Genomic DNA, 12,826 nt, shown 5'->3' with positions numbered 1-12,826 from the left:
ATGAGTTTCATTTCCCGGCAAAAGCCACCTGTCTTGTTTGCGCTTCGCTCCTCGAATGCGTTCACACTAACTGCGATTTGTCTAGCTGCTTTTACGGTATGCATCCCTCGAACGAACCAAGTTGGGGCTGACCATTCTCCTAGGATGGATTCTTGTATGCAGTCGTGGTTCCAGTGCTGCCCTTCTCGTTGGAAAATCAATCAGGGATTCCAGAGAGAGACAGTGAGATGCCTGCAAATAATAGTTGCGATGCCTTAATCGAATTCTTGTAGTCCAGAAGTGGTCGTCATACCTATTAACGGCATTCGGCGGTGCTGTGCTGTTAACTTCTCGCAAGTCGAAATAACCTCCTTCCACTGGAATGTAGCTAATAGTTGTCAGCTTTAGCGGGATGGATTGCCAATCGGGGATCGTCACGTCGCATGCCGTTCTTACTTGGACTTCTCCTTCAAGCATTTTCAACGTCCCTTTTCCTGGTCAGCCCGAGGGTAGAGATACTTTTAGTCGCAAGGGCGTTACAAGGGCTTTCCTCTGCAGTGGTGTATTCCGTTGGATTGGCATTACTGGTTGATATTGTGGGAATGGATGAGATTGGACGGAACGCAGGCTACTTCCTCTCTAGTGCAAACATGGGTGTTATGGTTTCACCTTTGGCCGGAGGCATTTTATATGCAAGAGCAGGGTATTGTGCAGTGGCTATCATGATGGTGTCGCTAGTGGTGGTCGACATTCTGCTGCGGCTCGTCATGATAGAGAAATCAGTGGCAGCGAAATGGGAGCAAGACGAGGACGAAGAATCGGATTTACACCGTGCGATATTAGCCGGTTCCCAGATTTATGGGCTGATTGACGATCAACGGCATCAGGTGAAGACTAATACTCCTACGATGCTTCGAATCTTGATGTCGCTGAGAGCCCTGGCGGACCTTTATGCGGTCTTCGTGTCCTACACACTTCTTGCAGCTTTCGATGCAGGCCTTGGAGTCTTTGTGAAAGAACGGTTTCATTGGGGATCGTCTGCGGCAGGGGCGATTTTCCTTGCAATTGCTCTCCCATCGCTCCTCTCTCCAGTTGGGGGTTCACTATCAGACAAGTACGGGCCCAAATGGATTGCAGTCATGGGTTTCGGTGTTGCTGCAACGGCGCTGTTCACTATCGGGTTCATCGAGAAGCCCAGCTTTTGGGGGCTCTCAAGTCTATATGCTCTCCTTATGTTGATCGGTACGTGCTAATATCTATGTTGAATTGGATATTGCTGATACGCGATCATATAAGGGTCTAGCATTGCATTCATCTTGCCATGCGTCGCCGATGACCTAACACAAATTGCACAGACGCTGAGCAGCCCGTTTTCTGGCTACCCGAGTGGAAGAGGCATGTATGCTCAGTCATTCGCGCTTTTTAACTGTGGAATAGCTGGGGGGAGAGTTATAGGACCGCTGTGGGTGAGTGCCGCTTCACGATTCGGCTGGCAGGTAGTCACGGCTCTGATGGGTGGATTGGCTTTGTCGGCATGCGTCTCAATCGCCATGTTTCACAAAGACGCAAGTGAGGCCGAGCAGGAGACGGACACGATCGCAGAATAGGTCTGTTAAAGGGCGTCCCGACGGTGATGGAGACCTTGGATAATGAAGATGGAATGAAAGTTATCTCAGCAAGCTCAGACAGGATGGGGAGAGAGCCTCGACAGGGGCAAGCCCCTGCTAGTAGCCTTAGTGGCGCAAGCCCCATCTCTCTAGCTAATAAGGGTGTAAAAAAGGCTTTCTCTCCTTAGCTATCTAAGGGACTTTTATAATTTTTTAGGTAATATTATAGTTCTAAACCTCCTCTACTATGCACTAGCTTAACTAAGAATTACTATAGCTTTACTACTTTTTATCTAAACTAGGTTAGATTTTAATAAGTAATAAAGACAGTCTCTAGCTATATTCTAACATTTTTATAACCTAATTCTAATAAGATTTAGTAGAGTATTGCGCTATTAAGTCCTACATAAGACATTTTAATAACTCTATAACTACACCTTATTGTAACTTTCTAACTATATAATATATTATCTTTAGAATTTAAGACCTATCTAAGACAGGCTCTATTAGGGAGCCTACAAAATTTTAGGATATCTAGGCTGCTAGTTATTAAGCTAGATAGTAGGCTAGGGACATTGTAATTACTTTTATGTCTACAGCTTAACTAGCTGTTGTCTAAGGACTTTAAGAATCTTAGAGCTGTCTTAGACTAGCTCTATTAGGGATTCTGTAAAATTCTAAGAAATTTAGTCTACTAGTTGTTAAGTTCTAGTTAGAAGGGCAATACTATTAATCTAAAATTAGGGTATAGATAGGTTACAGTTTTACGCGCGTTTAGATTTTTCTCTACTAATAATAGTTAAAATTTAGTAAAAAAATATACTATTTTATAGCTACAGCTTATCTCTACATTCTATTAAATTCTAAGCCTATTTAGATATATAGTAGTAGAGATATTATAAATTTAATTCTATTATAACTTTAATGCTTTTAAAATAGGCCTATTTATAGAAAAAATTATAAAAGTCCCTTAGACAGCTAAGAAGAGAAACGCTACTAACAGGGGTCAGAAACTGCTAACCCCTAGGCCATACTCTATTTGGAGTAGCAATATGCATGGTTTGTGCGTCCTCAGTTCTCTCCTCACGTCTGAGCTAGCTGAGATAAAATGAAAGAGAATTGGACACACACGCTAAGTTCAAATAGGCTTAGAGGAATGACGAAAAAGAAATACTTTGTAAATGAATGAACGCCATCAGAGGTGAAAACTTAGACCGCCTATTGCTTCAGACCTCTCCTTATTATCTTCCCTTAAGTATTCTCTGATGTTGTATTAAATGGTGTACATCAGGTGTTCTGCAGAGTAGCCTTAGTCAGCGCTAGTAACCCACACAAGCCTGGAACGGCGGAGTCCTTCTCCGACACCCCGCTCCGACAACTCAGCAATTTCCCAAATATCTCGGAAACCATGAAGATTACGATTGAATAAGATGGAGAAGATGAAGACTCGGAAGCCGCATACCAAATCCCGCAAAGGCTGCGTCTCTTGCAAGTCTCGACATGTGAAGGTAAGAGCTTCCGACATGTATGTTGGCACTCGCCATTAAGACGCAAGGGATTAGTGAGTGCTAGAACTGGTACTCTAGCACCTATCAAAGATGATAGATGCTCTCTATTGCTGCCACAGAGTGCCTTAAAGACAACACAGAATGACCTGCCATTCGACTCACCTTCTTCCAACCCGAAGAATGACTTTCCGTCTGAACTCAAGCCCTTGGCAATATCACTACGCTTCTACACTCTCAGAGATGAATATTAAGAGGCTAATTAGATGATAGTGTGATGAGACGAAGCCGGCCTGTGTAAATTGCGACAAGTACGGTTCGAAGTGCGAATATCCTGCGGCTCAGGCGCGGATCGTGAATGACAACACGTCTCCCTACGCCCGTGTGTCGACGCCTTCATCTGCAGATGGACTAAATCTTAACCGCAGCTCCCCAACTCTAGGCGGACAAACTCAAGACTACGCCCTTAACATACCCCAACTTCGCCTCCTTCACCACTTCTCTACAGTTACTGCGTCAACCTTAACTTCCAATATCGAAGCCCAAGATGTATGTCGCTCGCATATCGTTAAAATCGCGTTTAACCACCCATTCCTACTCCATGTCATTCTTGCTTTGGCCGCGCTCCATCTTAGCTGGCTCAATCAAGCTCTTTCCCAGGTATATCTAGTTCAGGCCGAAAAACATCATGATGCAGCACTTGCGGAGTTCCGATCTGACGTCCAGGACATAGACGAGTCCAATTTTCAGGCAGTGTTCTGCTTTGCATTCATCTTATTTCCATATTCTTGTGCGGTCCTAATTGATCCCAAAAACGGTCCAGAATACGTTCTAGACACCGTGCTTCAAAACCTCGCCTTAACACGGAGAGTTCCGCCAATGGTCAGGCAGTTCTATTCCAGTATGCTTGACTCAGAGCTGGGACGGCTAGTCCCGAGCGATACCCAAGGCATCGATTTTTATCAAGTCCCCTCGGATCGTGTCCTCGTCAGTTTGTGGAAGTTCTCCGAGCTCACCTCGAAACTATATCCTCCGGATATAAATGAAGCGTACGAGCTCGCGATTAGCACCTTAGAAGTGCTCTTCTCCGTCGTCAAGCGCCAATCTGAACGCCCTTCGGTCTCCCTGGTGAAGTTGTGGACCCATCAGGTTACGCCAAGATTCATGGAGTTGCTGTCGGCGAGACAACCGGGTGCTCTGATCATATTTGCGCATTACGCAGTCCTCCTGAAAACATGTCAACATTATTGGTTTATGGACGGCTATGCGGGGCAGATACTACAGGTTGCTGATGCTCTCATCCCTGAGGAGTGGAGGTCGTGGCTCGACTGGCCCAAGGAACAAATTAGAGGAAGCGCCTGAATAGGTCCCAAATAAGACATGCTTGCGAACTAAACTGGATTCTAAACACTGGTAAGTATCAGCTAGCTTCCGTCCGGCGGTTTATTAACGGGGGATAGCTGTCGGAAGGGAATATTCAAGAAACTGATAGGAACGCGCCGTTGTTCCCTATCGCGCGTGTCATTTTGAAGCGTCCACGCAATGGCAGCGAGTAGTTTTGTGACTCGCAATGACTTTGAGGAAAACAACACCAAAGCCAGAAGCGCCGAATTTCGAGGGGAGGGAACTCCCCTCCAGTGGGGCCGACCTACTCCGCCCACGTTCATTGGTCAGCGTACTCGGTTAACTTCAATACGACTAGTCTTTCCATAATTAGCATAGAGCCTTGCCACGAAAGGCTACCGGCGTCGCATTCGGAATTGTTGAAGGATGAGAAAGAGAATACGAATCTTTACGAGCCACAAACACTTCAACAACAACAAGGGATAACTATACTAAAAGATTTCGAATATAAAGTATTGTCTCCTACCCTCTCTTTAATGTATTCCTAACCTTTCCCCACCTTTTCAACTTTCCTGACCTTCGCAAAAATTCCTCGAAGGCAAATACAACTACATTTATTACAGCAAACTATGGCAGTTTCCAAGCCAGTTGAGTTTAAGCTATGGAATTACACGCCATCAGTCGCTGGCGGCGTGATCGGTGCACTGGTTTTCACAGTCCTTACTGGGCTCCATTCCTTTCAACTTTTAAGAAATCGCACATGGTTCTGCACCCCATTCGTTATAGGGGGACTCGTTAGTGATTTTATCGCCATCCATCGCTCTATCTTCGCTAATAATATGTGCAGTTCGAAACCATAGGCTATGCTGCCCGTGCCGCCGCCCACAGCAACACAGAGTCCGTCACTCCCTACGTCATACAATCTCTCCTCATCCTCCTTGCCCCAATCCTCTTCGCCTCATCTATATACATGATCCTCGGTCGACTCATATTCCGCACCAAGTCTACTTCACACTCCCTCATTCGTCCACAATGGGTGACTCGTATCTTTGTGGGAGGTGACGTGCTTTGTTTCCTGATGCAATCCAGCGGGGGTGGCATTTTGGCGAAGGCAAAGAATCAGGATGACGTGGACTTAGGACAGCATATTATTCTCGGTGGTCTCATTCTTCAGATCTTCATCTTCGGCTTCTTCATTGGGGTAGCGGGTAACTGGCATCAGAGAATGAATGCGCACGAGACTGTGGAAGCACGAGAGATTCCATGGAGAAAGTACACTGCACTTCTTTACGCAGCCAGTGTCTGTATCACGACCAGGAATATTTGCCGTGTTGTGGAGTACGGCTTAGGCAGAGTAAGTTCTCCTCGATTCTCTCCGCAACTACGCCAAAGGTTGCTCACAACGCTCGTTAGGATGGCTATCTTCTTAGTCATGAGTGGACTCTCTACGTTTACGACTTCGTCCTCATGGTAATCACTCTGCTTGTCTGCCTCCACTGGTATGATCCGAACATCAAAGTGGATGGCAATAAATCGGACGTTGAAATAGGGCAGTGGCGCTAGGATCGGAAGTTCGGAACACTCCGAAAGAAGGTCATACATCCCTGGGCAAACCTCATGGCTTTTTTGAGCGTTTGATTGAGCGAATGGGCAGTGCAAATCTAAGTCGAGCGACTCGTGTATTTGATTGTAGGTTCAAGTGGAGGCTCTAAGGGCTCGGTTTCTTGCCTCAACCTTGAGAACGCAGTATTAGATAAATATTCTTAAATCGATATCATAAGGAGGAAGGAACCAACACGCCATCGTAGCCTTTAAGGATCCTTGCACAACTGCAGCTTCACCCTGGGAGACCACCCGAAACTCACGTCGTCTCTCCGGCAGTAGGCACACCTAGCCTACGTGTACACGAATTCCTCATCAAGCAAGCAATCTACCCATGGCTCCGAACCACCAGCCTCGACATGGATCCTAGTAAGCGCTCTCGTACTCACCAAGATGCAAGCCATGATCTTGGAACTAACGTGCATGAAATTACCTGCATTTCGCATGCATTAGTCTGGACCCCATTCTCGTTAGCGTGGGAGTAATTATCGCCCAGACCCAAGACCCACCTTTCAATCGAACATCTGCTTGGCGACTTTCATATCCAAGCTTTCAAGTCGCTTCATGCGAAGATTCGTGGAACATCTTTCCCTCATGGGTGCACGATGTGCAGGCCTAGTTTTCGGGGACAGTGTGGGCATTTAATGATTGAAGGGAGATTACACCACGATTTCGCGCACAATCCAAGCTAACGGGCCGTGCCGTGCATATGCATGCCATCGAGGACAAGGGTCCCTCAAATTGAGTTTGCGATCTTTGATTTGAGGGCACTCACGTTGCTCACATTGTGTGGACCGGAAAGCAAGTACACCAAATTTTATTTTGTCAGCCATTAACTAAGCTTCAGCGTTGTGAAAATTCAAAGATGTAAAGAGCGTGATTTAACATCCAAACGACCTCAATGGCAAAATCCAGTGCAGCATCGCCAATTCCATCCAGCCCATCCATCACTCGCCTAATGCACGCCATTCCCTCAATAAAGTTCTTGGGGTCCGCCGTACTACATGAGTAACCCTAGGTATTTAGGCTGGGGCCTTGCAACAAGTCCAGCAAGGATAGTCCTCAGTTCCCATGTTGTTGCTATACTGTGTGGTGTTAGTATGGCACCAAACGAACCAGTCGTGGTATCTTACCCATCCGTCAGGACAAGTTGGTGTGTCATCCCAACAAACACGAAGACAGATGTCGGTGGCCTTCGAGGTGCTGTGGTGCTCAGGGAAGGTATCGGACTCGAGCATAATGACCATTCGCTCGTTCGGCGTTGGCTTGCTGAGAACAAAAGAAGCGGCAGCGAGGAGGAGAGTAGTGAGAGTGAAACGCATTTTGTAAGTTGAGTGGGGAAATCTTGAGAGTTGAAAGTTTGCTGGGTGATGGTGATGGCTAGGTCAGGAGAAGAAAATCTGGCGCCTTATATATTCAACGTACCCGGCTCCAACTTCTGTTTAAACCTCTTAGCTTGTTATGCCCTCCTGCAGCCATGTATCGAAATATGCAGAAAGGTCGGTGGAACGGATTCTTCAGAGAACCGGAAAGCCTCAAAAGAGGGGAACCTGCAATGGCATACCGGGAAGGGCCTAGCCATAGGGAGAGTCTATTCAGTGCATACGGGTTACTCAGACAATGTGTACGTCGAAGCGGTGTGTTGTTAAGTATAATCGGAAGAGAATTTCCCACCCTCCCTGAGAATAGGGTGGGGTTTGTCCGACAAACCAAGATGGTACGCTTTTCCAGGCCTTAGTGTGTTCCTTGTGCCTGGGAAGTATTTCAGTCGCTGCTATGTGATAGAAATTCTTCCGTCATTTTTCACACTGAGATCATGGCTACATAAAGCATTTTTTAGTTTCTAGAATTCAGCGAATAAATCTTCAAGCACTGTCCTTACACTTGCCTTCGTATTTTTATCTGATTACATGTTGCTGAAGCATCCATATCTTATATGCTTGTAGCGCTGGCATTGGCCCTACGGAGACTCAAACAGATCTCAATATTCTTCGACGAGCGACCACTTTTAAGTGTTAGATTCGTTTCTCCGCGGATCTTTGAGAGCCATTCCTGCCGCACGCGACGTTGTTTCACGCACCATGGGTCAAGGTGAATGTCGGTCCATGGCCCACACTGGTTTCCTATTGAGGACTAACGCTCTTTTATGCACTATATAGTCACATTAGAGCCCTCTTTCTAGCCCCTTAGACTCAATCGACCCAGTTTGGCTTTGAACACCTAACTGGCTCCTCGCACCTCTATCTCCCCTCCATCATCCGTCAACTCCAAAAAATATGATAATTCCAGAAGTCGTGTCTACTTTACAACACAAACTAGAAGGGCAATTTCCCTCGATACATCATTTCACAAAAGATCCTAGCAGGGCAACACCGGGCTAGGGTACATATATAAAGATCGTGATTCAATTTCTTGATGGCCTCGATGGCGAAGTCCTAAGCTGCATCCCCATGGATCAGAAGCCTGACTAAACTCCCAATCCTCCGCGTCACTTTCTACCTTGCCAACATCCTGCTAACAAAGCCTCTTGCTCACAGCACGCTCCGGACACTTCAGGATCCACTCCGGCAGCAAGTGTAGCAATCACCAAATTGTTTGGAGTACTGCGGTGAATTAGAATTATATGGAGGGAATTGTTTCAAGGCCTCTTACCATTCCCGCTGGACAATCTACGGGTTCGAAGAAACATGCCTTCAAGCAGGTCTCAGTGATCATTGGTGCGAGTTTGTGACCAGTTTCGGGTTCAGTAAGAATCACAACACCTATCTTGGACGTTGGCTTGCTAAGAACAACGGAAGTAGCAGCTAAGAGAAGGGTAGGGATAGTGAAACGCATGTTGGAAGTTAGGGAGTAAGACAAAGCGTGTTTGAGTAGATTGGAGGAAGTGGATGATTATGGAGGTAGTAGAAATCTATGGCCTTAAATATTTGAGTTTTCGGGCTTCAGTCGTGTCATCCGACTTAAACGGTGGGGTGTGACCTCCCCACCTTATTCGGATAATATGCAGACTTCCCAGTTAGCGAAGGTTGTTGAGCGGGCGATAACAGACTCATACGATAGCTGCATGGCAGAAAGAATCTACCCGATGCAATTGAGCACATACCAGGGAGAGATGAGTGCATAAATGAGGGGTAGGAGCCGGTTAACCGAGTAAGACTGTAATAGTGTTGACACTTGGAACATTTATACGCTCCACTCGACAAATCTGGACATCCACTAAGGGTTCCAGCTTGCTCTCTTGAGCCATTGCGCAGGGTGGAAGTTCGGCAGAACTATGCTCACGATAAGGGAATACGCCTGAAATTGTGTTCCGCTCAAAACAGTAACTTATGCGCTTGCTTTGAGCAAGTGGTGACTGCCAATCGTGAGGAACTAGTGGTTGAATACTGTGAACGTTGGATATACGTCGGGCAACCGAAATCCGGTTGCGACGTAGACATATGCTGGTATTTGGATCCCGTAATACCGACCCTTTATGCCTAGTACTGATCATCCAAGTCCTCGCGAAGATAGAGTAGAGTGCAAGACGCGAGAATCTGGTAGACTGGTGATTGATTTAGCGTTATTCCATGTGGATGGTAAGCCGGAACACCTGAGACTTCTAATTGGGGGATGCTCACAACCGTGAACCTCCCCAATGCAAGAACCTTTCGGTTTTTAATATCGTGCATCGGTAGCCTCTGGCAGAAAACTTTTTTATGTGCCGAAACAATACATGATTCGGGTTGCGGTTTTCGTCAGTAAAGTTTCGGCTCTGATGCATGCCTCAGCTAACAAGATCAAAATGCGCACTGCCTGCAGCGAAGTGGGGAATTAAATGATGGGCTCCACAGGAATGAGTGGACTGGGTGAACTTTCTTCTGATCCGCGCGAAATCGATAAAGCACCGTAATGTACAACATTAGTCCGCCTGTTGTTTGAGTGACACGACATTTCGCTCAGTCAAATTTGCTTTCTCGGCCTTTCCCAATTTAGGGGGATCTTATCGAAGTCCCACAGGGTACAATGCCTCATAGGGTGTTGTTATCGGTTCTCTTCGCCGCCTCGGAAAGCGAATGGCACCCTGGTCCAACACTGGTGGCCAGGAAAGGGCCTGGGCCACAAGAGCGCCACAAGATCTAGACCAAAATGAAGAGTAAATCAATATGTTTAGACATTAGGAACATCTGAGAGGGCGAGAGGGTAGATTCATCCGAATTACAGTAGGTTCCATATTTTTATCAAGCGCGCGCAGAGCGAGCGGTTCCATTTTCTTGTTCGAAAAACAGACTTGAAGATATACTTAGATAGACACTGTTAAATTTGAGGCTCGTGGTTTCAATTCTACTTAGACTTGTGTTTCTTCTTCCGCTTAGCCTTTAATATGACGCCTTTACATTGGCCCAGCAATAGGAATGAGAGCAGGAGATAGAAATGAGAGAGAGTGAGCAAATCTTCAGAGCTAAACTTCATACATATGCTCATCTTGAGATGTGCACCTTGTGCTTCAAAAGGCGGTGTGTGTGCTTACACAATTTTAGGTTAACTGTTCATTGCTATACTAGTTTTATTGTTTGAATAAAAATTTCCCGGGCCAGGGCCCACACGACTCGGAACAATACTGCATTAGGGAGGGGGAGGGCTCTCTTTTTGGCCTCAGTACGGGACTAGCTCTTAAGCAGCCTCGAAATTATCTCAATATCCGCTTTTTCGAAACGCCTCTCCTTCATGTTTTAAAGGGTGGAATTGTCCCCAGTCAAGACACGCGACCCATATTCCACAAGTATGACCACACGCGGACCTATTAACCATCACCAGCCACCAACGCTTATATCTCTATCGGATCGGAGCCACTATACGCCGAGAGAGGATTGTGTAGAAGATGACCCGCTGAGATTCAATATATCACCTTTGGTGGAGTACTATAGCCTCTCAGGAGGCATGAGTGATGAAAGAAGTGTCTTGTGGACTGTGGGTCCGAGGAGCTATGTGATTTTTATAGTATGATGAGACGCCAAGCCTCAGGTTGATTGGACAGCCCATTGTAGAGCCTCCTGGTATACAAGTAGAAAGCGAGTATGTTAAAGCACCTCTATCTCAAGAGATTGAAGGGACAGTCGCAATCCCCATTCACTCTAGGTTTATCAGACCCTGTGGAAATTATAGTGAAACGCTACACGAGGGGTCATATTCAACAAACGCTGGTCACGATATGGCTAATAACGGCCCTAGTTCTACGATTTGCTCTCTTTCCTTCCCAGAAGTGCATCTCGAGTACTTTTATCACCGCATTTAATCCATGTCAGGGACTTGTAACTTCTTTTGGTGGTTTTCTGTTGCTGCTTTAGTAGTCACTTGCACCCCAAACACCAGGTCCTACCCTGCAGCCTAATCAACTTTTCTTGCCTAGTTCCCGCATTACCCTATCGCTTCATGCTTCCTGGATTCTAAAAATCACAGCCACTGAACATGTTTACAGTTACGGAGGTCTAAGAGCTCCACAACCTGCTCATATTCACCAACCACTGCTACCTACCGCAGCACCATGGAGCCTAGCTCACTCCATCGCATATATAGACCTCTAGGTGCCCTCCTTTAGCAATAAACTCAGTTCCTCATCTCTGCGCTTACCAAAAGCTCCGCTAAGAGCTTCACAGAACGAGTTTAAAAGAAGGGTCACCTCCATCCTATCGATATATTTTCAACGTTTCCTCCGCCATGTCTACCTTAGAGCTTTTCCCATAGAATTTTGTAGTTAAGTGATAATCCAGACCAAGTAAGATCATCAGTACTCATTTCTAGTAAAGCGAATATTTCATCATGGCGTTCGGTAGCTTCGTGGCCCTGATACATGTCTATCAGCTCTGCCAATGGGCTGATTTGCAAGGTGGCCCGCCCTGACCACCATAACTTAGATCTAGGCCGAAGCATTGCTTGGCTTTTTAAGGAGACCGCGGAACGAATTAATGCGTGTGACTTTACGAAAACTTCGTCTGACAGGTTCAATTGTTTGAATCCTAAACAGAACGTGCATCCATCAATCTGCGCTGCACCACGCATGAGGATGTTTCGGGCGGCGACAACTTTCTGCAAAACCTAAATTAATAATATCACTGTTGTTAATTTTTTAAGTCCCAGTACGATGGACTAAATGGGCCAAAAACATGGCCTCTCAATTAGCCTAAGGACATTGTTGCAGAGTTCTGTGATCAATGAAGGGGGCTTCCGTAGACTTTTCTTAGCTACAATCCCCATTGCTTTCAGAATATCATTGCGATGATACTCTGTGTCCCGAAGCTTCAGTGGGATTTTCTTAGGCGCAAGGCTGGCATCTCTGAGAACACCATTGCAGAGTTCCCTTGTCAGTAGAGGCGTCGCGAGTCCAGTCCGAGCCACATCGCCGATTGCTCCAAGCACTAGATCACTCCCCTCTGCGCTCTCACCTAACTAAACCATTACAGATTTTGCCATAACGTAGATCCTCGCCATGTGTCCAACCTGGTTCTCTCGCTCTTTCAAGTCCTCTTGGTTTATACAAATCGCATCTATCCAGACAATTCGTTCTAGGTGCCGATTTCTAAGGCAAGACAATGCTCCATGAAGATTTTTTGTGACCTGAAAGATACAGGTGTCCAAGTAAATTGATAACTCTTGTGAGGATTTCCCCATGCGTAAGATAAAGTGTTTGCAGTTACGGAGCTCTCCATGCGCTAGCCACCTACACTCCTTTGGCCTACTGCTGCCTAGCCACGCCACCTGCTGCAGCCTAGAGCTATTGGTGGCCTTAAGTCACATGATGGGTTCATCTAG

At 46.3% G+C, this 12,826-nt stretch overlaps 6 protein-coding genes across 6 annotated transcripts; 4 read left to right on the top strand and 2 right to left on the bottom strand.

Moving 5' to 3' along the window:
* On the top strand, positions 1 to 1,586 carry BDR25DRAFT_237714 (MFS general substrate transporter; the record flags this gene model as incomplete). Its single annotated transcript, XM_033685601.1, has 5 exons — positions 1 to 96; positions 144 to 222; positions 273 to 316; positions 375 to 1,221; positions 1,276 to 1,586. The coding sequence occupies 5 exons, from the start codon at positions 1 to 3 to the stop codon at positions 1,584 to 1,586; spliced, it is 1,377 nt and encodes a 458-aa protein (XP_033543102.1).
* Positions 1,587 to 2,958: 1,372 nt separating this feature from the next.
* On the top strand, positions 2,959 to 4,782 carry BDR25DRAFT_77007 (uncharacterized protein). The gene is made up of 3 exons (XM_033699014.1): positions 2,959 to 3,094; positions 3,365 to 4,504; positions 4,552 to 4,782. The coding sequence occupies exons 1-2, from the start codon at positions 3,017 to 3,019 to the stop codon at positions 4,451 to 4,453; spliced, it is 1,167 nt and encodes a 388-aa protein (XP_033543101.1). The 5' UTR covers positions 2,959 to 3,016; the 3' UTR covers positions 4,454 to 4,504; positions 4,552 to 4,782.
* BDR25DRAFT_77008 (RTA1 like protein) lies at positions 4,783 to 6,047 on the top strand. Its single transcript, XM_033699015.1, has 3 exons — positions 4,783 to 5,229; positions 5,283 to 5,789; positions 5,849 to 6,047. Exons 1-3 carry the CDS (start codon positions 5,065 to 5,067, stop codon positions 5,996 to 5,998), a joined length of 822 nt encoding a protein of 273 aa, XP_033543100.1. The 5' UTR covers positions 4,783 to 5,064; the 3' UTR covers positions 5,999 to 6,047.
* A 2,395-nt stretch (positions 6,048 to 8,442) lies between these two features.
* Positions 8,443 to 8,908, bottom strand: BDR25DRAFT_306124 (uncharacterized protein). Its single transcript, XM_033690558.1, has 2 exons — positions 8,690 to 8,908; positions 8,443 to 8,640 (listed from the first exon to the last, which is right to left on the bottom strand). The coding sequence occupies exons 1-2, from the start codon at positions 8,870 to 8,872 to the stop codon at positions 8,590 to 8,592; spliced, it is 234 nt and encodes a 77-aa protein (XP_033543099.1). The 5' UTR covers positions 8,873 to 8,908; the 3' UTR covers positions 8,443 to 8,589.
* An 844-nt stretch (positions 8,909 to 9,752) lies between these two features.
* Positions 9,753 to 11,601, top strand: BDR25DRAFT_359622 (uncharacterized protein; the record flags this gene model as incomplete). The annotated part of the gene is made up of 13 exons (XM_033696120.1): positions 9,753 to 9,773; positions 9,808 to 9,842; positions 9,878 to 9,925; positions 9,960 to 9,978; positions 10,013 to 10,027; positions 10,054 to 10,172; positions 10,241 to 10,292; positions 10,439 to 10,537; positions 10,615 to 10,799; positions 10,867 to 10,987; positions 11,042 to 11,092; positions 11,134 to 11,317; positions 11,390 to 11,601. The coding sequence occupies 13 exons, from the start codon at positions 9,753 to 9,755 to the stop codon at positions 11,599 to 11,601; spliced, it is 1,161 nt and encodes a 386-aa protein (XP_033543098.1).
* An 862-nt stretch (positions 11,602 to 12,463) lies between these two features.
* BDR25DRAFT_237250 (uncharacterized protein) lies at positions 12,464 to 12,685 on the bottom strand (the record flags this gene model as incomplete). Its single annotated transcript, XM_033685580.1, has 1 exon — positions 12,464 to 12,685. The coding sequence occupies one exon, from the start codon at positions 12,683 to 12,685 to the stop codon at positions 12,464 to 12,466; it is 222 nt and encodes a 73-aa protein (XP_033543097.1).
* Positions 12,686 to 12,826: the final 141 nt, after the last annotated feature.

This window comes from Lindgomyces ingoldianus (genome assembly GCF_010093535.1).
Source record: "Lindgomyces ingoldianus strain ATCC 200398 unplaced genomic scaffold BDR25scaffold_34, whole genome shotgun sequence".
NCBI lineage: Eukaryota > Fungi > Ascomycota > Dothideomycetes > Pleosporales > Lindgomycetaceae > Lindgomyces > Lindgomyces ingoldianus.
Note: the sequence above shows the minus strand (reverse complement) of the source record. Positions and strands in the feature narration are given on the sequence as shown.